A 27,438-nucleotide genomic window follows, 5' to 3' on the forward strand; every position below is an offset into this window, starting at 1 on the left:
TTGCACCAAACACCCCACAAAGCAAATGGAATCGTGTGAAGTTTTATTTTCTATTTGGTGTTTTAGGGTCTAAGAATTTCTGCAAATACATCCCTGCTTGTGGGGAAATTTTAACCAGTGTTCTGTGTTAAGTTTTCTTGAAGACTAATAATCTTTGTTTCTTTCACATAGCCATAAAAAGAGAGTTTATTACTAGATATTTATTCCAGAGCTCCCTCCATGATGCCAGTGGCCACTATATGGCTGGTATTGTTTTATTTTAGCCATGCCGGCATACTGTTCTGCTGATAAAAGTGAATACATAAATTGTGGCTGTTTCCTCAATTGTTTGCTGTCCGCTGAACACCTTCTCATGTACTTAATTTGAGAAAGGGCTACGTTTTCACAGTATGCCACCGTCGCCAAGCTGTGCCTTTTGGGGTTTTACAGCACACCTCTTTTCTGTGACACAGCTAGCAGCTTCATGCCGTGGCTCTCTAATGACACCCCCAGCAAGGCACTGTCTTGACAGAAGGAGGAATTCACTCCATTAAGCAAAAGTATTGGAGGCACTGTACCTTGTGAGAGGTAAGGATTCCATCCTTAACAACTCAAGCAACTTGAAAGCTCCTTCCCTTCTCACTCACTGCTGAACATACTTTGTAGTCATCAGAGAACACTAGAAATCTTCTCTCTGGGGGAAATAGTACACCTAAATTGGAAGTCTAAGGGTCTTTTTAATTATCTAAGAGAGACCAACAGCAGAGGGCGATGTGAATACAACATTTTAAGTACTTTTTATATATACAGTTTATTTGAAGTGTATAAACAAATAACATGTTTTATGTTTATTATAATACAATTCTTTATTTTGCTTGGAAGATTCCTGTGGCCTGGTAATTGAAATCTCTATCTCACTCTATTTCTGTGTTTTGGCAAAGAATGAAGAAAATGTTACAAAACAGTTTCCATTCAAGCAAATGGGATTTATTGAGTTTCAACTGTGTGCCGAGATTCACATCAAAGTTTAGAGGAAGCTAGTATAAGACTAAGCAAAGCCTCATGAATGGAATAGTTATTGGTCAACTACTGTATACAATGCACAGTGGAAACAATTGACATAAGCTAGATCGTGCCTGCCCTTAAGGTGTATACAGTCAACTAGAGAAATCAAATCCCTGGACATCTGCAATTAAATACTACCTAATTTACCATGAACACTTCTTCCCAAGTCATTTTTAGAGACTCTGTCCAGAAAAGCATTTTCTTTTTCTTGACTCCAAGCAGAAGTGGCCATGTCCATCCAAGCAACCATGCTATAAAGCCATTGTCTACTTGTGCAGAATGTGTACAATGGCAGGACCATGCTTCCGAATGCTCAGGCTTAGGTTAGGCGGTGCTCCTTACCACTGATATATATATATATATATATATATATATATATATATATATATCAGTAGAATATAATATATATATCAGAATATATATATATATATATATATATATATATCAGTAGAATATAAAACTTAGGACAGCTGAGAGGGTTTGAGCTGGATTGAGAACAGATCTGTGTTCAGGAGTAAAACTCCTAACCTCTGTTTGCATCAGTGGGAAATGCAAGGCACCTGTGTGTGAGCATGGACCGAACTAGAATGAAGAGGGGAAATCAATGAAACCACTGGTCGGGACATTCACTTGCTCAGAACGTAAAGATTATGGAGGCAATATGGGTCAGAACCAACAGGACATAAATGCTGACAGATGTGAACCTGCATACAAAAGCAAGGTATTCTTCTCATGACCCAAGGGGTCATATTCATTAATCACTTACCTGATAGAAAATGTGAAACTGAAGGCTGGTGCCCTGCCCTGTACCCATCCATCTACTTAAGAGGAGACACAGAACATCTATGATCTGCCAGGCCCAAAGCTCATTTCTGAACATCCAGAGATAAGGCTTTCAGTTTCCTGGGAGAAGTAAAAATACACATAAATAGATATGGAAATGAAAAACAAAGGAGGGACAAGACGCCTCCTGGGAGGAAGTGACCTTTTTTGGTTTCCATGTGGAGAAGAGACTCCCAGGGGCCAGAGGGTACACATAGGGGTATATGTTGGGGCCAGGAGTGTTGGGAAGCTACCCTGGAGGTGATGTTAAAACCTGAGGGATCACAGTGGACTGTGAGCAGACATAGAGGAATTATTGTAATATAAATTACTCAGACCAGAATGAGCTTCAGCTCTCTGGCAATGTCCCCTCTGCAAGGACCACACTCTGCCTAGTTGCTGCTGCTCCATTTTTGTTGGATGACTATGAAAGAAGTGACACAAGTTAGAGACTATGACAACTCAACATTATATGTGACAATCAAATTCAACAGAGGGTTAACATTTCAAGTTCTCCTAAGGGAGCAGTAAACTTCAGAAGGGGTGAAGAATGCCCATGTAGCCCATATTTCCAATATCTAGATAGTCTATTTCTACACACAACCCCATTTCTGTAAGTGTGCCATGATAAGTTTAGAAGACCTTTAATGAATGTCAGTCAGCCTTCACACCGGTATGCTACTGTCTGCCAACAATTTCCAGGCACTAGGAAAATGCTACACATAAAAATTCAAACCCTTTGGGTCCCTAAAAAGTCTTTAGCTACTCTGTCTGTTGTATAGAAAGAGCTATCTATCCCCAGCATCTAAGGGTGAGTTACTGTTTCTTTCTTTTTTCTCTTTCTTTTCTTCTTCTTCTTCTTTTTAAATGTTGAGCACGTTCCTTTACAGGGCTTAGAAATCTTTCTGGTCCAATTGAACAAGAAAGGCCTCCTCTTGTGCCTTTTTTTTTTCTCCAGGCTGATGAAGCCTTATAGAAATGTAAATGTGGTCTAAGAGAAGCTCTCTCTCTCTCAGGAAGCTTGTGTGGGGCTCTGCTCTTCTCCCCTGCTCTCTTGTAAGAGAAGTCCCTGATTCTGCTGCTGTGTGCATCTCGTGTGCAAGGGCATTTAATTAGCTACACGTTACAACAAAGACATTTGAAAGGAGAATATATCCCTGGCACACATGCCTTTATTTTCATTTGGAGAGCAGCTAGGTGTTTAGCTCCCTTATCAAGAACTGCATGGGCTGCCGGGCTAAATTGGGAACATCTCCACACTGTTTGACAAATAGATTTTTTTTGTAAACTGATTTAGCCTGTCCATTGTTTGCATTTCATTATATAGCAGACTTCATGTCACAAAATCGGTATTCATTCAAAACAGAGAATTTAGAGATAGGACTGTAGCCTGATAAAAAAATATTGCACAAGTCAGGCCCATTAAGCACAGAATAATAGCAAGCCAGTGATCCAAGGGACTGGTCTTCAGCAGAGAAGGGCTACTGTGGCTGAAGCCGAGAGCCAGCTGGGGACTTGACATGAGGCTGTGAATGTATTTACACGATGATTTACAAAAGGTGGTGGGAGTGGTTCAGGGACCAAGAAGACATTTCCTATGGCAAACTGGACAAGAAACAGTTTGCTCTTTGTGTATTACACCCCCTCCCCATTCTTACCCCATGGTGGGGTGCACCAAGGATGGTTTGTAACAGTTGAGTTCTGTCTTGTTTGTTTCCGAAACACTGGCTCAAAAGAGCTTGTGGATAGTCTGTGGTACACATGGAAGGGCCATAGCCTGGCAGTCTACTTTGAAGAGAGTGTTGCACAGCAAGTCTTTAGACTTGATCATGCCTGACACCACCCCAGAGTTTCTCCAGGGGCAGCCTGAGAGGGCATCTCTTCAGGTGAAGATGGGGGTTGAGTTTGAGAATCACTGTACAAGGTTTATGGCAAAGAGTCAAATCACCTGTGGGTATGTTCCTGTATGAGTGCAGTGTGTAGCCTGGGAATTGAACCTAAAGTTTTGAGCTGTATCCCTGGATAGCTGTTTTCCACTGCCTGCCTCCTATGGGCACTCCAAAACGTTGCAGACATTTACATGAAAGATTTGCTTCAGTAAAAATAATCTTTAAAAGTAAATGGTCGAAGCCGTGGTCTCTGTGACATCTTATTCTTGCTCATTGGTAACTCTCCTTCCTCCTTGGAGGCCCTGCTTTCTGTGCTTGCCTGTCAGGGTTGGGGTTACTGTGATGACTGGAGTGTTGTCTTTCTCACAGGAAGCTCATCTCTTAGGAGAGTGAGACAAACCCCGGGGAGATAGTGGTAGCTCTTAGTTGAGGTCTCTGTCCTGGAAGCCTTTGCTGACCCCCTAAGATGAGTAAATATTAGTGATGAATAGAAGTCGCAGGGGGAGGGCAGCAGGAAGTGAATTGATGTATAGACAGAAAGCTGCCCTGTTTGACTTAAAAATTTAGTATTTGTGAGTGAGCCCCCACTCTCATCTCTGGTTTGATAAGTAATACATTGTGTCTCTCAGCACTTTTCCATTGTTGGGTCTATTGATTTCCCAGGTTCTGTCTGTTGTCTTCTGTTAGATAAATAAACTGCTTACATTGTAATGTCATTCAAACAAGTATGGGGTATGAGAAAAGGCTGGGCATAGGGCTCAGTGGTGGAGCTTTGTCCAAGAATGAGGCCCCATGTTATATCCTTATTCTGACAAAAGGAGGGACAGAAAAAGAGGGAGGGAGAGAAGCAAGGAGGGGGGGAGGGACGGACGGATGGACTGACCTCAGGGTTTCACATATACTAGGCAATTGCTGGACCACAGAACTATACCTTTATTCCCTGAATGTAATCTGGTCAATAGATGGATGGGTTGTTTAGTTGGTTGTTAGTCCAGGATGTCCTGGAACTCACTGTGTAGCCCCGGCTTTAAGTCTATGGTGATTGATCTTCCCTCCTGCCTTGGAGTTTCCATCACTGGTACATGGGTTTGCACCACTCTGCCTGGCTTAAAATATACTTTTAAATTATACACATGCCACACTGGTCAGCATTGAGGGACTTGCTGGCCTCACCTTGGCAGTATTGAATTTATATTGGTTACATTTCCTAGATGGATATTAAAATCTTGCTTCTTAGGACGATGTCACTCACAAATGGTTTTCGGTTTACTTGACTCCATTTCCTTACCTGCTTCCTTCTCTTTTCAGCATTGGCTGCTGTTTACAATTACCAGTTGACTTCACCCTTAAAGCGCCATTGGGTAGTCAGTGTCACAGCTATTCTTACTCAGTGGGTTGGGAATCCATACTGCGACAGCCTCTAGGCAATGCCCTTAGGAAGCTAGATCACCAAATTTAGGGATTTCTATTGAACTTTGGAGTTTTGCCCAGGATTCACAAACTAAGAGAAGACACATTAACAACAGAATCAGCCAAGCCCCTGAAGTCCATTGAGCTAGTGACTTAGCATCTCACACATGTCCCTGACATTTTTGTAGCTTAAAATTTTCATGGGCCATTTGTAAAGATTACCCTTTCATTTACATTTGCATAGCTCACAGTAGTCTTGTATAACATGTGTATTTCCCAACATATAATTTTTGGAACATTTTTGTTTATGAAGTAAGCAGATCAGGGGTGCTTTTTACAAAAAGATCTTAATGTGCTTGCATGCACGTGTGTCTGTGTGTGTGTGCAAGTGCATGCCCTTGAGTGTGTGTGTGTGTGTGTCCTTGAGTGTGTGTGTGTGTGTGTGTGTGTGTGTGTGTGTGTGTGTGTACACCATGGCATGCATATAGAGATTAGGGGAATCTTGTGGGAGTTAGTTCTCTCCTTCCATCACATGGTTACCAGGAATTGAACTCAGATCTTCAGGCTAAGCTACAAGCACCTTTATTAACTGAGCCATCTCACCAGTCACAGAGCCAAATTTTGGACTGAACAGGCTAACTATAGTAGCTTATAAGAGCTTATATGTGTATGATTTCATTTTGGTGTTTCTCCTTGTGGAATTTATTCATAAGTCCCAGTGTTGGAACAGGATATATAGACAACTAGGGGACAGTGCATGTAAATGAAATAAATTCTGAACCTTTTGTTCTCATGGCCAGCTCTAAATTTCATGGTGAAAACAGAACATAGCCCTATGAAGCAAATGGAAACCTATAGGGATACCCTAGTCCTCAGGAAACCCCAGTATTCCCTGAAGAACTCCCTCATGACCTATTAAAACAAGTACCTGAGCCCTGTCTCCAGACTATCTGGTGAGTCTGGAGTCAGGCCTGAGAGTTTGCATTTTTAACTAAATAGCTACATTTTTGAAAATTTGATCAGTATGTATACCTGGATGGTTTCAAGATCCAGACCCTCTTGCCTCAGCCTCCCTAACGTTGGAAGGGCATGTGTGAGGCCTTTTCCAGGCTGAGAAGCATGAGTGTGCTGTGGAGATCCACTCTGAGCACCAGTGCCCTAGCTGCACAACTTCCCAGGAGGCCTAACAATGGGAAGTACCTCTAGGTGGCCCAGAGGGGCCATTGTGACTCAGTTTAGTATCTATCATATTTTGTTTCTGGGCACAGGATGGGCACAACTTATAGAGAATCTAAGTTCTCTATTCAACCATTACTCCTCAGTTCTGCTTGTCTTCACTTGGAGAGGAAACAGTTACCATACTCTGTTTCCATTAACACTTCTGTCTTGGATAGATAGCACTGTCTAAAAGGACTGCTTGGTACTGGGATGGGAGCTGAAGCTCAGCTGGTTGGGTATTTGCCCAGTTTCCTGCATGGAGGCTTGAGAACTGGGCATGTTGTTCTTGGGAGGTAGAGGCAAGATCAGAATATCAAGACCATCCTTGGCAATACAGAATTCCAGGCCAGCCTTGGATACATGAAATATTGCCTCAAAAAAAGTCAAAGCAAACAAACATACAAAATTTTTACTCATTAAAATAACTAAAAACTATCACCTAGAATGGAAGTCCTCCATAGTGAGAGTTAAGCCACCTCTTAACCATATCATTCCAATATCTGAGACTAATGAAGGCTGGTCAGAGAGTCCCTGTTAGGAACTAAGCTAAGGAATAATTCTGATGGGTGTGCAACCCAGCCTGGAGAGAAAGTAAATACTGAAAAATGTTTTAACCTTATTTTTCTAATGCTCAGAGTTGGGAGGTTCAATCTTCAAAACAATTCCCCTTTTCATAAGTCAAAATAGGAGAGACACACACTTGCACCAATAAGTAATTTATTTGGCAGATGTGTATGTTAGGAAAACACATATAATTAAAACCTCAATAGTTTACTGCATCTAAAACAGGGACCTAAGTACAAGGTATTCCAAACCAGTTAGACTGCTTAGTGTAATGTGTTATGAGATGGGGATGGGGATGAGAGGCAAAATATGGGTTCTGTATGGTGGCTCTTGGGGGGCATGTGAGAATTTTCTATCTGTATATAGACTGTCTTGGTACATATTGTTGTTTATTGAATAGGAGGCAGACCCATGGGGAAAGGTTCACTCTCTTTGTGATAGGACAGGTTTTATTTATAAAAGATAACTCTCTCCCAGAATATAGGCACACAAGTTAAGACTGTGAAACAGAATGTTTATGTTTATTGTCTAAACATCTTAAAATATTGATTGGGATTGGATAATTGAAGAGGCTTAACACTACAATAGATGGAAATAAGGAAGTAGGATGGATAGACTTGGCCAGTACTGGAAAGTTGTACCTGAAGAAGGAGCACATTAAAGTTTCCCTATCTTCACTTAATCATTTTTGATAATGGGGAAAGAAAATGTGGCCCTATTTCCTTCCAGGATCTTTTTAGAAGTGTTATACCCAGGCCCTAGAAAAGTATTATATCCTAGTACTTTGCCTTATCATATCCTAGTACTTTGCCATAGAAACACTCTTCCCCTGCTTTCTGGAAAGTCCAGCAACCAAACAGGGTAATTCTGAAGAAAGCCTGCTTATAACAATGTTATATTCTGTAAATTCATCGGACTTCTTTTTGTTATACAGAAGATCTTTGGGGGGGATTCCAGGCCACTGTGGTCATCTAAAATTCCCTTTAAGTAAACAAATAAGTAAATAAATAAATAAATTGAAGGGGCATTGCTAGTTTTGTTTCTGCTACTGCTGTCTTTTACTTTGTTGGCTTTTTTGGCATTTTCTTCATTTCAGTTTTATTTGTGAGTTTTTTGGTTTTTGCAGCATTGAAGATTGAAGCCAAAGCCTAGTGCATGCTAGACAAAGCCCTCTACCACCTAGCAATACTGGCAGTTCTGTTGTTTGTGTTTTCATAAAAAATAGTTCTATCACTCTTTAGACCTCTTGGTCCCTCAGAGGAGGCATTTAAGACTTGTGTAGTTGGAGGTTTCTTGTCCCACTCACTAGTTCCCAAATAAATATTCTAAGGGTTAGCATTAATTACAATTGTTTGATCAATGGCTCAGGTGTCCTGGCTAGCTCTACATATAAAATGATCCATTTCTAATTTTCTACATTTCACCATGATGCCTCTTGGCTTGTTACCTCACATCTTGCTTCCCCAGTGACTACATGGCATCTCCCTTACTCCACTTTCTTTCCCTCTATAAGTCTGTTTGGTTTTCCTGCCTAGCTATATTCTGCCTGGCCATTGATCAAAACAGCTTTGTTCATCAACCAGTAAAAGCAACACATATTCATAGCATACAGAAGGGCATCCCACATCAGCTTCTCTGGGAGCATCAGGGCAGCTGTGAGGGCTCTATGGTACCAAGTAAAGTCCCCAGTGGAGAAGAGAAATGCAGAGCTGGGGGTTTTATTTGTGTTCTGAGTTCTTGCTGGTGTCTCAGGCATTTACACAGGAAATTGCCACAGAGCACAGAAAAGTTCTTGTGTGTCAAGAAGGAAGGACACTCTGCTCAGAGAATGGTGGAGAGTGTCCACTGTGCCATGCTTTCCCAAGCAAAGCTCCCTGCTGGTGGACAGCTTGTTACAGGAATCCAGTACTGGCTTTTCTGTGTTCCTCATGAGGCCTTTTAAGAGTTCTTTTAAGATGTAAAAGAAACGGCCTGAGCTCCAAAGTACTAACAATGTAAAATTCAAAAATGAATACATAAATCAAGTTGCAGCATTGCAATGCAGTGGCTGGGTGTATTTGAATAGTCAAAGTCCCTGGACTTGGATTTTGTCATCCATATAATGAAGATGGGGATGATGACAATGATGATAATAATCGAATAATGGAATTCCCACAGGTCATACAAGATGCGCAAAGAAGCAAAAAGAGCAAAAGCAAGAGCAAAAAAGAAGTGCAAATGGGAAATAGTTTACCTGCTAATTATCGTTTTAAATTGCCAACAGCTAAGCTGTTCTGGGGTTCAAGTCAAGCATTGAGGCTTGACGGCAGGCACCTTCACATGCCTGAGCCTTCTCGCTGGCCCTTTGCTAATTTTCACTACTTTGTTTAGAGTTCTAATTCATCAAAGGGTGAATTAAGTTTCTTTTCTCTCTAATAAAAATTGTCTTTGATGTATTTAAATTCCTAATTCAAGTGGTAACTAGACTCTGGAAGAAGGGGAAAAAAGCAAGTTCTTTATTTGTATCATTCTGTAATGCACACTTGGATTGCATGGACCTCAGGGCTAGAGATGCTTGAGGTGTGCGAGACACAAATGGGAGGAAACCCTGCCATCATCAGGGCATAGCTTGCCATCCACCATGTCACAAGTTTCATTGTTTTGTCTACCAGAGGAATAGGATAGGAGGAATTCTTTGTCTTGCTATATTTTATATCCAACGTTTATGTTGCTTTTGAAATTTTAATTATTTAATTTTTATTTTTATATGTGGGTAAATGAATGCCGTGGCACGCCTGCCTATGGGGGTCAGAGGACAATGTGTGGGAGTAAGCTCTTTTGGTAAACTGCTTGGAACTGTAAGCATGAGGACCTCGATTTGATCCCCCAATCTCAAGTGAAAGAGCCAGGCACAGTAGGATATGCATGCAACCCCAGAACTGGGGAGATTGAGCCAGGTGCATCCCTGGGGCTCAGTGGTCAGCCAGCCTACTCTGCGAGTTCCACAAAAACCCTGAGGTTGTCCTCTGATATCTGCACAAGTGAGAATACATGTGCATGTGTATCTAGACACACACACACACACACACACACACACACACACAGAGCCATGCAGGGCTTGCTTGAAGGATTTCATGAAAGGAGTTAAGAGAGAACCCTGAGGTGAGACCTTTGCCTTCTCTGCCTCCTTTCAGGACAATATTGTGTCCACATTGGCTCTAGCATGACACCTCAGAGAAATAGCTGTGTGGCCATAATCCACATTTCACCAAAAGTCTTTGTCCATATTTCACCAAGAAAATATTAATGGGATGAAGTCTAAGAAATAGAGTTTCTTAATGCAGAAATTGTATATGACACAGAAGAACTCCTCTGAAGGCTTTGACTTGGTCACAGCACAAGTCTGAACTTATGTTTTGGAAAGAATTCTCCTCCTGTGCTTCCCGGTCACCTGCTAGGGTCGTTAGGATGGTTAGCAGCAGAGCCATGGTATTTATCTGCTTTTTGCTACCCAAAAGTTAGTCAGTATGAATATTTGGAAAACAAAAACAAAACAATCAAAGAAAGCAACACCTGCCCCCTCACGCCCCAGCTCCTCCCAGACTATCTAGTAACCCATCCCAAGATGACAGCCAATGCTCTGTCCTGGATCCCTGAGGCTTGGTTTATATCCCTTTTTCTATTTGGTCATTTTCTTCCAACCTCCTTTCTCTTCTCTATTTACCTTCTTGGAAAAGGATAGCTTCAGTTTTCACATTTCCTTTTATTACAGCAGTCATTGGGGGCCCCTCACTGAATCACAATTAAGGGGAGTAGCAGTCATTATGAGTTCATTTGTTCATCCATTCATGTATTCCTTTGTTCACCCAGGACACATTTTTCATGTTTCTGAAACATGACAAGACTGTTTACCAGATTCCATTACTGGCCTTGGAGATGATCTCAACCCCAGCTTGCTTCCACAGCTTGCACTTAGGGGGCTAGGAGTGGGGAGAGAGTCAGCATTTTGTAAAAACTAAACTCCAAAATAAATGGCCACCCAAATCTACTTATACTAGCTGGGGGAAAGAGTATTAATTTGCAACAAGCCATTGCTTTACTCTTCTTAAAAAAAAAAAAAAAAAAAACGTGACTTTAAGAGCCTGGAGAAATGGCTTAGTCACTTAGATTGCACATGGCTCAGGCAGAGCACTGGGAAGTTCAGTTCTTACCATAGCTGATAACTTCAGCTGCAGGGTATCTGATGCTCTCTGCTGGCCTCTGTGGGCACTGCACTTGTGTGCACAAACCCAACTCAGGAGCAAACACACACACACACACACACACACACACACACACACACACACTAATAAAGATAATTCTTAAAAAGAAATAAAATTGTGACTTTAGATTCTACTATGCTATGGGGACAAAGTTTACCTGTGACATTTATCTCTTGGGGTTGATTGTGTCCTCACTCTTTGGAGGACCTTTGTCCTCCCAACACTCAGATCTCACTGTGCCCTATTTCTGTGCACTGGTGTATTGTCACCAGTTGTGAGATTAATACTAGTAGTTTGCTGTTAACCAAGCCCAGGAAAGGGGAGAGATGTGTAGTTTCCAATAGGCACAGCCCCACCATCTAGGTGTGCCATTTATGTTAAGGTTCTTAGCTATCCAGAGCCATGTACCTGTAAGGTAAAAGACTTGAACTCCTAACACAGGCTGGTCCTGTTGATAATTCCCCATTGTCCAGGCTCACTGCTCTGCCGTGAATGGATAGTCATTCAACATGGGAGAATAAAGTTTTACAAAGAAACAGAGTTCTTGATTTATCTAATTAATGGACTTATATGAATTATACTTGTCTGGGATGATCAAAATCAGCATCACTGCTAACTGCCAGCACGATGTGAAAGAAAAATAGAAGGATGATCTCTCCCCCGCCCCCACACTCTGTGTGTGTGTGTCTGTGTGTATGTCTGTGTGTGTGTGTGTGTATGTTGCACCTCTTTTGGGGAAACATTGTGCAGCTGAATCTCCTAAACCTCCCATCCACTCTGAGGGCAGTGGCATGCCTTCCTCCTGCTCATTGTGTTCACAGGGTGCACACAGTCCACTGACTCTTAGGGTGAAACTTTTTTTGCATTTCACTGGAGGAGACACTTGCTTTCCTTTTCCTCTTCTTCTTTTTAAATATCTTGTTGTTGCTGTGATTTAAAAAAATAAAAATGCCTTAACAAAAGCAACTTACAGGAGTGAGAGTTTACCCTGGCCCACACTTAAGGACACAGTCCATCCTGGTGGAGCAGTCAAGGCAACGAAAACTTGAGGGAGCTGGTCCTGTCAAGCCTACAACTGGGAGGAAATGAGTGATGAATATGCACTGCTGCCCAGCCCCTTCTCCATTTGTACATCCAGGATCCCAGCCAGGGAGTGGGGCTGCCCAGAGTGCACGGTTCCTCTCATCTCCATTAAAGCAATCAAGATAATGTCCCACAGTCCTGCCTGTCTCCCAGGTGACTCTAGATGCTGTCACGTTGACAATTAACACCGTCACACTTGTATTTCATTTTCTTCTGTTTCTAAGACCTTGAATGACTCAAAACATGGAGCCCAGCTGACTTACAATACCGCTCTCTGGTGCTGATTTCAAAAGTAATGTTGTTATTGATAGACAGCTATCTTTGTGGAGGATGACAGTAAGATTTATTATCTAAACTCAGTGTTTTTAAGAATATAAAGGGGGTGGCTGCCATTCATAAGGCTAGGACAACTGGCCCCAAAGAGAATGACCTTAGCCCAATAGGTCACATGCCTTCTACCCCATTACTAGGGCCAAACACTTTGTGACTTACTTTAACTTGTTGAATTGTAACAGTCCTGCAACATTGTTTTCTCAATTCCCATTTGATACAGAAAGAAAGAGGAACTTCTCTGTGTAAAGTGACTCTAGTCCAAAGCCTCCCTTTCTAGGTCATTGGGATCTGAACCCTTGACCTGTCTCAGCAGGCTAAGGCACCTTGGTCTAAGGTCTTTTATTTGAAAGTCTCTGGGCTTCTGCAAGTATGACAGACACACTCCCAATTAATCAAGTTTGACGGAGAGAAGCAGATTTTTATCAAGCATATTCATTTGTGAAACAGATCCTTAGAAGTTTGCCAGGTTCGGACTTAAAAATATATATATATATATATATAAAAGTTTAATGAGCTCTTTCAGCCTGTTCATGTGGCTATCTGATGGCAGGATCGACCTTACTCTTTTCTGTTTTTTAAACTAGTCCTTTGAAAATCTGAACAAAAAAGGGTTAATGGAAATTCTCAGAGTAGAAACCTTTCAAATTGTATTGATAATCATCAGGGGGAAAATGTGCTTTTTTAAAATGTTTCATGGACACACACACACACACACACAGCCTCAAATGTACTTTATGTTTAATGGGGTGGCTAAGGTGGGTAATTTGATCATTTTGCCGGCATCAAACCATATATTGCTTATTCAGAAGTCTGTCACATTTGTTCCAACCCCCTCCTCCACCATTTCTTCACCCTCCCCCCTTCAGAATAAAACTACCCTTTATTTTGGACAACACTATCACACACATCATTGAGTCAACAATTTATAGCTTTTAAAAATAGGGATTTTGTCCCCTCTTAGGTTTATTGTTTATCATAATCATCTTTCAAGTGAAAAGGCTAATTTACCCTTTCTATAGGAATATTTTAAGCTTGATTATCATAATATTACAGCTGCCTGAAAAGGTCTAAAAACGGGACATTGACCTTGAATGTTTTCTGCGTTTAGCTCACGGTGCTTAACATTCAGGAAAGAATGTAACTGCAGCTCATTTGTTAATGTATAATTTCACAATGTTAACTATGTCTCCATCAATGCATGCCATGCAGCCTGCAAAAGCTTGCAGGATGTCCTAACACTCATCTAACATCTTATCAGAGTGAGGGCCTTGGCAATACAATATAACTAAAGTCAGTTTTCCCACTGGGCTGACTGTAGTTTATAATTTAATTTTTAGTGACACTTCCCTGTGTATATTATTAGCCTGACAAAATGCAAGGAAAATAATCCTGAATTAATTAAACAGAAACCAAATTGCCTCTAGTAGTTTCTCTGTCTGTCCCTGGCTTTTTTTTTTTTCCTCTTTCACAAAAAGCACTAGAAGAGTTTGGTGTGGTCTGGAAGTGAGACAACGGCTCCTTGGAGAATGTAGACTCCATAATTTGGGAATGGGTTAGATTTATGGGACAAGGGGGTCTATTAGAACAAGGGGTTCATTAAGCCTCTTTTTTTTCTTCTGTGGAAGCAGCCACTTTCAGCAGAAATGATTACTTCTTGCCAAGGGAGACAATAATTTAAATATCAAAGTCTGCACCCTAGAAATGAAAGGCAACAGAAAATGTGGTATGATGAATTGGTAGAGGCCTAGTGGTCATAGAAGGTAGGCTTCCCGACTTGGATAGAAGTCTGTGTTCTCTGTGGGGAAGGTGCAAGCCTAAGCAGGATCCTCGCATGATAGAAACTGGATTCTGTAAATAAGGGAACAGGGGGCACATAGATGAGTGGACCTGCACAAGGCCACAGGGCTTCTGGGGAATGTGAAAGGGGTCTGACATCTGGGCCTCCATGCTTGGTACTTGATTTTTTTCTGAAGGATGATTGTCATTGTTTTCCTTTGGGACTTAGGGACAGTGGTTTCTGGTGGTCTTGGCTAGGTTTTTGTGCTGTGATTCATTGCCCCATATATATGTCTGAGATAGTTGGGAAAGTGGTTCTAAATGCTAAGCCACTCTTCAAATGTCTAAGGACTTGAGGGAGAAATCTAGAAGGGCAGATTATAAGGCAAACTGGAAACACCATTATATTAGGCTGTTGGCTTTCAAAAGTGACAATGCAGTGTCAAATAAAAACCTTCAAACATGCCAAAGATGATTTTAAACAATTCAGTAGATCCATCCTATTGGTTTGCATGGAGGAAGCTGAAAACTAAAATCAGTGGAAACACAAGAATGACACCAAGGCTAAAATTCCTTATCAGCTTTGCCCAACCTAAGATGCAGTGTCAGGATGTTTTAGACATGGTTTTGATGGAAACATAGTAAAATTTCTGCCATATGCAATTCAAAGGAACCTGTCTGTTGTCTCTGCTTAGACATTGCTTGTTAATGTTTTATTCAGTAGAAATGAAATCTAACATCTGCTTGGTGCCTCTGCATTGGATGTTTGGATATTTGTGACTGCACAGTATAATGAAGAAAACATTGGGATCCTGCATAGAATGTAGGCCTGATTGATGCAAGAGACACTGGTAGTGACTAATTTATTTATATTCCTTGCTCTACCATCTTCAGGAGCCCTTTTGGCTCAGTTTTCCTGGTTTGGATGGACTCCTTGTGGTAAGATTGTAAAGTATACACACAAATCAACAACACACATTTATCTAGGCTTGTGTCCCCTCCACCCCATCCAATGTTTTTCTCGACTTTCTCTGAGATCCATAGATGCTTCATTCAGTTTTGCAGGTGGCATGTTTATTACCAATGATTTTCTGTGCCTGCCTCTTCCAAGGTGAGGGAGCTGTGTGGCTGGGGAAGAGCCCTCAGATGCTGCCAGCTGTGTGTTTGTATGGTTTTCTGCAAGCTTTTTGCAAGTTTAGTGCAATTGGGTGTTATCTGAAATTGACTGCACTGCATTCAAGGTGTTTTAGGGTCATGTTCCGGGGTTATCCAGTAGGACTCAGGGAGCATGCATTGGTCATTCAGTGTGAAATGGTGTTCAGGTAAGACCATAAAACAATACTGTGCATGTCGTACATGTTTCTGTGTGGGCACAGAGAACAGACTAATGCATGCATGTGTCGAAGCATGTTTTCAAAGAACATAGCAGAGACAGACAACATGACAACAAATAGGTTCCCCAAATAGGAAAATTTGGGGAATCAAAGATCACTTCTAGGCCATTTGGTGACTTTAAGACCCATCAGCAAAAAACTGACAGCAAACCTTGTCTTTAAAGGGCCATTTCAAAGGACACAGTCAGGTTTTGTCACAGCAGGGTAACACAATGAGACTGAATGCCTTATAGGACACCACACAGACATCCTGGAATACATTCTTAGGGGCTGCTGAGATGTGTCAAGTATACAGAATAATTTTCAAATTTAATTAAATATTTTGGGGTGAAAATATGAAACTTTCATTGAAATGCGTGTGTATATACATCTATATATACATATTTAATAGAAATATAAATCTCCTAATTTCTTTGAAAATTTTAGTTTAATAAAAAAAATCAGGTTAATGAGAGGACAAGATGCTTTTCTTTGAAAAGCAGTGTAAGCTTTTGTATTTCCTTGATTGCAGTTTAGAAAAAAATCATACTTTCTGCAAAGTGCCTTTTTACTTATTTCTTTAATTGTAAACTGATTACATATCTCATTTTTGACTGAGGAGGCAAGGTTTTTTTTAGGCTTTTTTATTTTATTTTTTTTTTTTTAAATGGGTGTCTGCAGACTACTGGGATTTTCTTCTCCATCTCAGAGCTCTTTTAATTCACTGTTCACAGACACATTTACATCTTAATTGCAGAGTTCACATTTAACAATATAGACAGCATAATGCTACTGGTAATTAAGCTTTTACTACCTGTTTTTATACAGTATTCTTAAGCATAGTCTTTTTTTTTTTTTTCTGTGTGAATTCTGGTTCTAGAAACTTGTGTACATATAAAGCACACTCAGAAGGAGTTGGATGCCTGTCTTGAATATAGCTAAATAAATGGTGGGGAGGGGCACTACAAAAATCATGCCTGTCATTTTTACATTCTGAATTTTAATGTGGCTGTTCTATTTTAGTGTTTTCTTTCTTAAGGACCTAGAAAAACTGAGAGGGTTGAGAGAGTTGAGTTTTGATGTGGTGAATTTAACACACACTGAATATCTGAACTGTTTTATTTTGATCTCAGAGATTATGCTATTTCTATCTCGTAAGACTTCAGACACAGGAGAGCTGAATTCCATCAAAACCCTGGGTCTCTCACTCCCCATAAGGTAGCAGATAACTCTCTTCCATAAATAGTTGGTATCTGTTTCAAATGTACATTTGGTAGCACACACACACACACACACACACACACACACACACATACACACACACACAACATCCTATAGTTTAAAATAGAACCTAAATATACTCTTTATTGTGTGAGAATTAAACAGCATATACACTATTGTAAGAGGAAAAACACTGTTCCTTCTTACATCATTTTTACACTTTTGACTGAGCCCCCATAATTTTTGTATATCATTATCTGTCTCACAGTGCTTCCTGTAAGGCAGGCTGTGGGATGAGACTCAAAATATTTCTGAGTTGATTATTTAAAACAAACCAGGTGTGTTGTGAATAGATGCCCATAATCTGTGCTTTACCTTTGTGCTAAATGTTCGGGGTAAAATCATTTATGTATGAGTATGTTCCCTGGTTAGGAAGCCTGTATTGAAATAAGTACACACTTCAGGATAGTTTCAGTACCTAGCTTCATGCTCTTCCCACAACAATTGTATGCCCTTGGTCAAAATATACTGATATTTAATTAAGGTATTGGAGTCCCACCTCCACCCCCAGCCCTTAGTCTTCCTCCCCAAACCTAGAAAGGGAAGGGACAATGCACCCTGCATTTATTTACCTTTGCTTTGAAAGGCTGTGCGGGGAGGGGGAGCAGAGAGACAGAGACAAAGACAGACAGACACGGGGGGGGGGGTTGGGAGAGGGAGGGAGATTAATGAATATAGTAATGTTTACCCCTCTCCATCTGCATCCATGCACTCTTCCCTCTTCTGTACAGCAGCTAGGAAGCTACTATATTCCACCCCAGAGGGCTCGGCCAGTCAGTTCTTAGGCTGAAATCATGTTGAAGAATGTCTTATTTTATTTTTTTAATGCTCTTTTTATCAGGACACAACAGGGGAAGGTATTAGTGGAAGCTAATGAGAAAGTAGAGCGCACACAATAATAATCATAATCATAACAACAACAACAACAAAATAAAAGGCGGCTGCCTGGCGGAGCACTCAATATACAGAGTCAGGCAGGATAAACTTCGTCCAGCACCTCCCGCAAAATCCGTCGGCCAAATTTATCAAATTGGCATGAGTTCTTCTTTGCAAAAACAAATCAGGTCTGTGGTTAGAAAAACCAATAGCAAATCGCTCCGGTGTTGAGTGAGTTAAGTTAGTTATGGTTGGTATTTTCCTCCCCCTTTCTATTTTACTTTTTTTTTTTTTTTTTTTTTTTAAGCTTCTCGGGCGTGTGGGAGAGTAGGAATTAAAAGAATAAATACGAGGAAAGCTACAGCTCGCGCGGGGCTTTTGCAGCTGGCTGCAGCTTTGCCCACCGTGCTCCGGGCGTGCGCCCTGCCTACCTGCGGGCTGCGGCTCCGGCGGCCTCGCGTCGCCTCCCTCCTGATTGGGCAGCGGCCCCCCAATCAGATGCGCTTGTGGGCCGGTGGGACTGCATATGTAAAGCCCTACTTCATATTAATAAGCTCCAATCGGGGCTTTAAGTCCTTGATTAGGAGAGAGTGTGCGAGCCTCGGTCCCAACTGGCCGTGCCTATGGGCTTGTCACCGGGAGAACGCGCGTGTTAATTGCATCGGGCTGTGTCAAGGAAACTTTGATTTATAGGTGGGGTGCACAAATAATGGTTGCCGGGCGCACATGGATTCGGTAGAACTTTGCCTGCCTGAATCTTTTTCCCTGCACTACGAAGAAGAGTAGGTACCTTTTCTCTCTCTCTCTCTTTCTTTTTCTTTCTTTCGTTCTTTTTGCAACTCGGCGTGGGGGGCGGGTGGGGGTGCGTATGTGCGGGAACATGGACAGGGCGGCGTGTGTGCACGCGGACCCACGTAGTGGCCTGGGTGTTTGGCGTGCGTGGGTGCTTGTTGGTGTCTGTCTGGTGCCTTTTGTGTGGAAGGTGATCTCCTAATTCAGTAAGTGGAGAATTGTTCTCTGACTACAGTGTTACCTTTGAGGCAGCCCTGTGACTGTCACTAAAACAGCTGGGTGACAGTCACTTCTCTTTCAGGTGCTAAGAATAGGCTCTGGGCACCAATGCTCAGTGAAGTGTTAAAATGCATCTTTTACCAGGACCCATTTACCCTAGGAAACATGTTTTAAAATACAATATTCAAAATGATTTATACTACTGAGTGCGTCTTATGTATTTGTAGTTTGACAGATATTTGAAACTCCCTGTCACCCTTTACTGCGCAGAGTTAGAGGCAAAATTGTACATTTATTAATTCTCCTGCAGAGAACGATTTAGCAACTAGCCCTGTGCCGCTCAGAGCTTGGGTAATGGTATTTATGTGGTTAGCATTAAGTCAGTACTTAACTGGAAAATCAGTCCGTTAAGTAACATGAGATTGTCACACATTATAAATATTTAAAGGGAAGAAAACTGAAGAAACATTAGTGACTTTTGAAAAAAAAATCTTCCCTTTAATAGGCAGTGTGCATGTCCTGGGTTTGGATTAAGTATCATATTGTGTCCAGGAATATATAAAAAGGGTACTGTAGTTCTTTAAATGCAGTTCACTCATATTTATGAATACCTTCCTGGATAGTCTATATATTTAGATTATTAAAGGTCCAGGGGCAGTGAGTAGGGGTAGGGAAAGCCAATTGGGCATTCTTGTGAATAGGTCATAAACTTAACTTCAACTCACTGTTTAGCCAGAGACTCACGAAGCTGTCAGTGGTCTCTTTTGCTTTCTGTTGAGTCAGTTAGATTGCTTTCGCATTACAGTAAACTAACTTATAATTTTTAAAAGAGTGCTCTTGGCAAACCTTTCTCTTGATGGGTTGTGAAGAAAATATAAAACCCAGGGCACTGTGGCTGTGTGTTAGCGGTAGAAGTCACTAAGGAGTGACTGTCCTTTGCTTTGCATCAAAATTAAGAGATGAGAAGTGGCTCAAAATATCTGGTTGCCTTGTGTGTTTGAGTGTGTATGAGTGTATGCGCTCACGCACACACACATACACACACACACACACTCATAGGAACTATTAACCAAGACTAGGATCTGAAACATTGAGAGACTGTCTTTGCATCTGTTTGAAACACTTGAGGGAAGAGCCAACCTTACAATGCTCAAGAATAAAAATGAAATACAAACAAAGGTAAGACTGGCCACAAAGTACAGTGTGTGCAGGCACCTGCGCTGTAGAATGGGAGAATCCTAATGTTTTCATGTCAGTGAGAATGCCTAAGCTCACACAGATTCTGAACTTAGTCTTCTAAATAAATAAAAAGCAAAAGGTTCATGGAAGAAGTAGTTTCCTTGGATCTAACTTCTTATACCTAATTTGAATAATTGGTTTAGATAGGCTTCTTGGAGCAGACGTGTTTAAATGAAACCAGGGCACATGTCCTTTTGGCTTTGGCGCAATATTCAAACTAGCTTTTTCTGTCTCTCTCTTTCTCTCTTTCTCTCTCTCTCTCTCTCTCTCTCTCTCTCTCTCTCTCTCTCTTTCTTTCTTTCTTTCTTTCTTTATTCCTTCCTTCCTTTCTTCCTTCCTTTCTTTCTTCCTTCCTCCCTTCCTTTCTTCCTTTTCCCTTCTTTTCTTTTTGCCTCAATTAAAAGTCATCTTTTTAAAATACTGATTTATTGTGTGGGTGCAGTTGTGATGTTTACGTGGTTCACTGGACAGACCAAAAGATCCAGAGCTGAGCAACGCATCTGCCTTTCTGTCTCAATTAATAAACCACAGAATTTATACATGCTATTAATATTCATAGTAATTGTGCCGGTTTCAACCCTATCATGTGTGTATACACAGAAATGAAACCTGAGTTATGCAGTTTCCAAGGGAAATATTGGATCATTTCTGCTTGGGAGGCTGTTAAAAAAGATTCATGCAATTTATTGACCACCATTACGAGATCTTAAAATGTTAACCTTTAACTATGTAAGTACATACATTTTTTAAATTTTATTTTAGGAAAGGTGCCAGCACTTTCAAGAACACAAAGCTGTAAGGCTTGTTTCCCATTGAATAGCAGTAATAGCTGATAGCATAAATAGACGGAAATAATGTATCTGCTGGTTTTGACATATGTGTCTGTGTAATCATTCTAAATGAGTGCACTCGTCACACGAATCCCTTTCAACCTCTGATTAAAATGTAACATTGACTACAGGATTATAGAGCGGACTTAATTTTACTGACTGTTTTAACAGTTGTCACAGCTGTTGGGAGAAGGCAATTGAAACACTCCAAAACAGACAAGGAGAGGAGGTGGTAGTTTAGCAAATTCCAGCTTGATCATTGAAATCCAGACACTGAACATTTAACAGTTTCATGTTTGTAAGGATCCCTGCTCAGAGCTATGCAAATTTTATTGTGTATGGTTTCCTGTGTTTCAGGGTGTTGATTTTTATTTTCCCCTCGGACTCAAGTCTTCTCAGAAAAAGCTAACCTGCATTGCAATAGACTTCTCCCAAAGTAATACTATCATGGGGAAATGCAGAGAATAAAAATAAGAAAGAAACCTGTGTAAAGTCATAGCAGCAACAAAAGCCTAAATAATAATAGGTATGGGTACTTTTTTAAGGAAAAAAAAGGGGGGGAGTGTGCCCAAGTTCCTTTAGATACGACATAATTTGAGAGCCATCAAGAGGCTCTTTAAGTTTATTTTTTAAGTAGAATACCCCAACTCCATAACACAGAACTCACTACTTTCTGTATTGATTCTTCTGTACAAATATGCTGCAAACGGTTGCAACCTTTAAGGTAGGTGGTGTAGGTGGGGTCCTCAGAGGATCTTGGCAATTTTCTGGAAAAGACAACCAATAGCAATTAGCATTCTTTGGCTGTAGATCCTTAACCTTGCCTGCCATAAAACTGAACAGAACCTTTCTGTATTTCTAATAATTAAGTAAGTATGGTGCATGTCCTAAACTATATATGTATATGGTGTGAATATGTGTATGTATTTATATGTGTGTGTGTCCCCAAATGATTTGTATTATGTAACTCGTGATTTATTTTTTGTTTGTTTCTTTTTTGAAGTAAGCTTAAATTTTTTTTTTTTTTAAAAAGTGTCCCCGAGTTAATGTAATACATCTTGAATGGGGGTGGTGACAGGCACCTATGTTCTCCTAGCCCTTTGTGTTAGGGTATGTGGGTATTGCCCGGTGCATGCTTGGTAGTGAGTTTAAACAGCTTCCCATCTTAGCAGAGGCTAGGGCGATGGTGAAGGCTTGTTCTTTCCTACAGTGATGCCTCTTATCGTAATGTGCTTGTGGCTCTGAAGCTTTATTTACTGAACCTAGTGTGTTGCAGTGGTAATTAACCCATGTTATTAGCAAAGCCCTTGTGGATAGCCATTAATTTTCTTGCATGGATGATCATTTTTTCTAGCATTTCCCCCCAATACGTTAGTGCTGTTTCTTTAAAAATATATACTTTACATTGATAGTGTTTGACATATTTCTTTAATTTAATCCGACCTGTAATGTATAGCAGCCACTTCTTGAAAAATGGTATTGAAATTCTGCTTTTAAAAAGCTGGCAGGGAGAAAGGATTTTTGTTGGTTTTTCCCCCCTGAAGTTGAGAAAGAGTGAAAGAGGTGAATTTAAATCTTAGGAGGAAAATAGCATAGGAAATCTCTTTTCACTTCAAGTAGTCCAGACTTTAGAATGTATGATTACTCGTGGCTTTGATTAAGGTTTCTTGATCAGATTTATATTTAGTTAATAACACTTTAGGCTTTTTTTCTTTTTGTAAGATATTGAGCCAGCAGAAAAACACTTGCGCTTCCTTGGTTGAGAAAAGATAAGGGCCATCTCATTAGCTGGGCCATACTTTTGCAATTAATTTTCCATACCTGGTGCTATTCATCAAAGAAGGCAGCTAACTTCTCTAGGGTTCTGTTAACAACACTTTCACGATACCTTCCTCCTGGTAGAAGTATACACAAAGAAGGGGTGGGTTCTTCAGGAAGGTAGCACAATGTCCAAATTGCAAGTGTGTATGACCTGTGAACAATTTCTCAGCATTGCTTTGAGTAACTAAACAGACTAGACCTTTGTTTTGCTGGGCCACTGATGTTCAGCAGCTTTGTGTGGTTTCATAGACTGGGTTAAAATGCATCCTGTCTGGCCGATACTTTACATACAAGTGGCCATCCACAGCAGTGATTTTTATGAAACCAATTAGTAGCAAATAAACTTTCTACATTTGCCCCGCAAGCATTTAGAAATAAGATAAGAGTACACTCAGGATCACAGGAGAACTTTCAAGTCACTGCAGCAGATACGCTGTGCTCTAAGTCGGTTCTCAAGCAAATTCACAGGAGAGAGAAACAATACCAGGTTGATGTGTTTTAGTGCAGGCGAGCTCCGGCCGAGCCAGCTCTCTGGAGAAAATCTTTGATTATGTTGGGCCAGTTTGTTCAGTTTTTATCTCTTATACACCCACTGGTATTGTATTAAATTGTCATTGCCCTAAAACTCATGAGATAGAAATGAATTGCGCTTTTCTCTGCTCCCTGACAGTGAAATATTTCACCTCTCCCCAGTCATATTCGTGTGCATTTGATAGTGCAGGGATGACACCAGGCATCTCTCCGGCTTGTCATTCTTGCTGCATTTTGCATGTTTTGTCATTGATTATTTTTTTCCTCCTGTGGCCACATCTCATGGACATAGATTATTGATGCCATGACTGATAAATAAATGCACATGTGGTCCTTTAAAATCACAAGTAGCCGCTACAATACATGGGGGGATGTGTTTGCCTGTATGTTTAACTGCATGTGAAATACACATATGTGTGGGGAGAGGGTTATATAGACAGCTTAGATATGCTGATGTTATTCACAGGCTTTTGCCTAATAAAGTAAGTCATAGGTGCACAAACAGTTAGTAGCCAATTAAATTTGCCAGGCATGGTTTTAACCCTGAATTCATGTTTTAGGTATTTATCAGGCTCAATTGGCAAAATAATTGATTTGGCTATTATACATTGGACAGGTGAACAGGTAACCTGAAATGCACATTTTTTTGTCTGATTTTAAGTCTTAAAAAATTATATCCACTTATACATTCAGCATATAGTAACCTTAAATAATTTGTAAAATACGAATTAACTACTGATGGTAAATGCATAATTTAATGGGCTGAGACCATAACCAGTAGAATATTTTGAAATAGCTCTTGGCTACATCTATTCCTATACAATTGGTCTGACAGATATATGTTAGTAAAGAGCAGGGCAGCTCTCAAACAAATATGAAAATGTGAAGTTTTATTATTGCACTCAGTAAATATGTCATCTCCTTAATTTTTTTCTAAGAGAAAATGGATAAAATTAGTAGATGCTCTATATCTGTAAAATTCACCCTGGATTTTAGTTAATTCAGTTTTACTCTCCAAAGTAAATTTAGAATTCTGTGATTTTTACTTTCATAAATCCTTCATGTGTGTTGATAGAAAACGTTCATGAAATTGCTTTTTCTAATTGTCTAATTCTTGTTCAAATTCATACACTTCTTAAAAGTGCTGGGCTCATTTCCTACCTTTATTTATTTGCATAACACTTTATCAAATTCTTGCTCTTGTGTTTATGGAAAATTCCTGCTAGCCTCTCCTCTACACCGAGGCATCAGATCAGGGTCAGCCATTACTTTCTGAGGTGCTCTTTGAAGGACCTACCTGACCATTTCTTCTTGTCTCAAGTCCACATCAGGCTTTCCCTTTCTAAGGGTTTAGGAATCCTCAGTGAATGAGACAATTTCCAGTCTGACTTTTTTTTGCAGCAGATCCTCCCTTCCTGTTGTTTCTTCCCACAACAGTGGCAGATGTTTCTTTTTCTCTGATATTTTGAACAGTACCTTTTTTTTTTTTTAAGTATTTTGCCAGTTTTCATAAACTATTGAATCAAAAGGGTCTAAATTTTTCTCCATCATATATGGGTTTCTCTTTTTGATTTCTGAAAGATATTTTTTGAATGTTTGGAAGGAGCTAGAATTATGTATTTTAATTTCTTCAAATGCTATGCATCACAATTTGTGGCAAGGCCTCTACATTTGGAAGGCAACTTGTTAAGGCAAAGCAACAAAAGAAAGATACAGCTATTTAAATATTAGATTTTCACTGGTTCTTTGAAATCTGTTTCACTATACTAGCAAAGATCTATATGTACATTTAACTATAGATTTTAACATACAATGCTAGCTATTAGAGTACTGAACAAAACATTGGCTCTGACGTTTAAAAATGTACGACATATTAAAGTATGAATGATCCAGGACTTTATGCGAGATTAGGTTGTATGCTACCACAAGAACCTAAATATGAATTTATATTTTAATTGTATGAAGCTATCATCATCATGAATCTGCTTTTTCCTGTGGTCTCCAGTCCAACCAAACTGCTTGCAGAATTTACATCACCGGGACTGAAGTGCATCTCACGTGTAATACACACTGGCAGCGCGTACCTAGCCAAAGAAAACAAATTAATATTGGGCATGCTGAGGGCTGCCAGGCACATCACAGACGTGTCAATTTAACTTCGCTTCATCATCCACCTTCTCCACAAACAGTTGGCTAGGATGGTACTAAATATAAGGAAAGCAAGCAATAAATTCTCACATATATCATAGATAGGGTGGGTAAGGTGAAGGTGATGAGAGCCGGGCTGCCTCCTGACCTCTTATTTAAAACTAGCCAAAGGGATTATAGACTACATGGATGGCCATGTGTAGTTCATTCAAATCCTTCTAGCAGGCTGTGAGATGGGGAGCCAAGGCCTGCATCTCAGAGGTGGTAAACCTTCATTACTTTTATTTGTGAAACAACAAACAAACAAAACATTCAAAATTGTAGAGAATCCTCAGGCTTCTGGAAAGGCTACTCCAAATAGCATCTCTTTTTTGTGGAACTTCTGCCTACAATTTCTTAAAAAGTAAAGCAAAAACCTCCTGTGCTCTCTGTTTGTATGGGTTATTCAATATGTAGAGAAACATTTAAAACTAAATCAAGAATTTATGCACAGACAATAACAAGAAGCTTGCTGAATTCTACCTTTGAACCCTGGGGTCAGAATAAAATCTTGGCAAATGATAATTCTCTTTTCATCTACTCTACAAACACTTTGCCCATTTGTTTAGTGGCTTTTGAGAATTTAAGAAAAGGCTTACTCAGTCAATCTATGTTCCCTTTCCCCTTGATACTCACAAGACAAGTTAAAATGTTTTGTCAGGTATGCTTTCCAAGCCCGTTCATACACAACAGTCACAAGAAATTTCCTTGGCTTGGGAAACATGAAAAAGCTTATATACAAAGTTAGTAAAAACAGAAAATCATATGAAAACAAAATGCCAGAGGTTCTCCTGCTTTGTCAGGAGAGTCATTCAGTTGTGAGTTGTTCCCCAGACTGCCCTTTGCCCTCCATAATTCCACATTCTTGTAGTACATTAACTCTCCCCCAAACCCAAAATGGCGATGCTAAATGGTATTCATTTTTACCCCAAATGCAAACATATTCTAAAGAAGCTTTTTTGGCAGCCACTCATTTTTCAAAACAGATGTGATATTTGGAGAAGGATAGTTGTACCTGTAATCAACAGCTCATGGTCAGGGAAAGAGAATGCCTTTCCCCTAGGAGAAGGTCACTGTATGCAGTGGGTTCTGGACCCTGTGAAATGACTTCTATCTGTAGACTTGACTGAGACCTGCCTCATCAGTAATGGGAGCTTAGAGTCCCAGACTGGGAAGCCACTGTCAGCTGAAGGATACCGAGTTGCATGCTTGGGGATTCTTTCTATTAGAGTCTAGACAGCATCAGGATTTGGCCTCAGGTAGGAGCATGTTGCTGATCTCTCTGCTCCCTCTCAGCAGATTGGCCAAGAAAGGCGAGGCACACATGGGTGTTTTATAGACACAATCTCCGGCATAGAATTCTTTCCTATGTACAAGAATGTCTGGTGACCCCAATGTTCCAATACATTTCAGAATTCTTTCATGTTCTAGAAATGTCACTGTCATTTCTCATGTCCCCCAAAGTACTACTGGAAAGCCAAGGCCTCCTTTCAGTTTCTTTGGACCACAACTGATGGGAGGCCTTTCCAAGACTAAAGTGAAGAATTAACCTTCTAGACGGCCTGTTTTTTGTTGTTGTTGTTGTTTTGTTTTTTGTTTTTTTCATAATGTTTATAGTGAGCAAATTTATTTGGTTAAGTCTGAAGAAATAAAATAATGTGAGGGTAAAAAAGTCCTATTCCAATTTATTTGCTTATATCAAACAAAACTGTAATGTCTAGAGCATTTATGAGGCTTTTACTGATTGGAAAATCTGTGCTGAGTTGTGGTCACCATATGTGACAGTATTACTTTCTCTCATCTTCAGTTTCTGGGGTAAGTTCTTTCCTGTCTATTGTCTTCTTTTGCTTACCTTGTAGAACTTCGTTGCCTCCAGTTGTAGGCAGGGATGTGCCAGGTAGTTCTAGTG

General features: G+C 40.3%; 1 protein-coding gene across 8 annotated transcripts in view; it reads left to right on the forward strand.

Moving 5' to 3' along the window:
- Positions 1 to 27,438, forward strand: part of Esrrg (estrogen related receptor gamma) — a 544,752-nt gene that overhangs the window by 323,227 nt on the left and 194,087 nt on the right. Inside the window, exon 1 of one of the 8 annotated variants that reach the window (XM_051186531.1) lies at positions 18,477 to 18,692. The exons of the other annotated variants lie outside the window; for them this stretch is intronic. Coding sequence (XP_051042488.1) covers positions 18,637 to 18,692 — 56 coding nt within the window. The 5' untranslated portion in view covers positions 18,477 to 18,636. Of the gene's footprint in view, positions 1 to 18,476; positions 18,693 to 27,438 lie in introns of those variants that run through there. 8 annotated transcript variants of the gene reach the window in all.

The sequence above is a fragment of the Phodopus roborovskii genome, unplaced genomic scaffold, assembly GCF_943737965.1.
Source record: "Phodopus roborovskii unplaced genomic scaffold, PHOROB, whole genome shotgun sequence".
In the NCBI taxonomy this organism is placed as follows: Eukaryota; Metazoa; Chordata; class Mammalia; order Rodentia; family Cricetidae; genus Phodopus; species Phodopus roborovskii.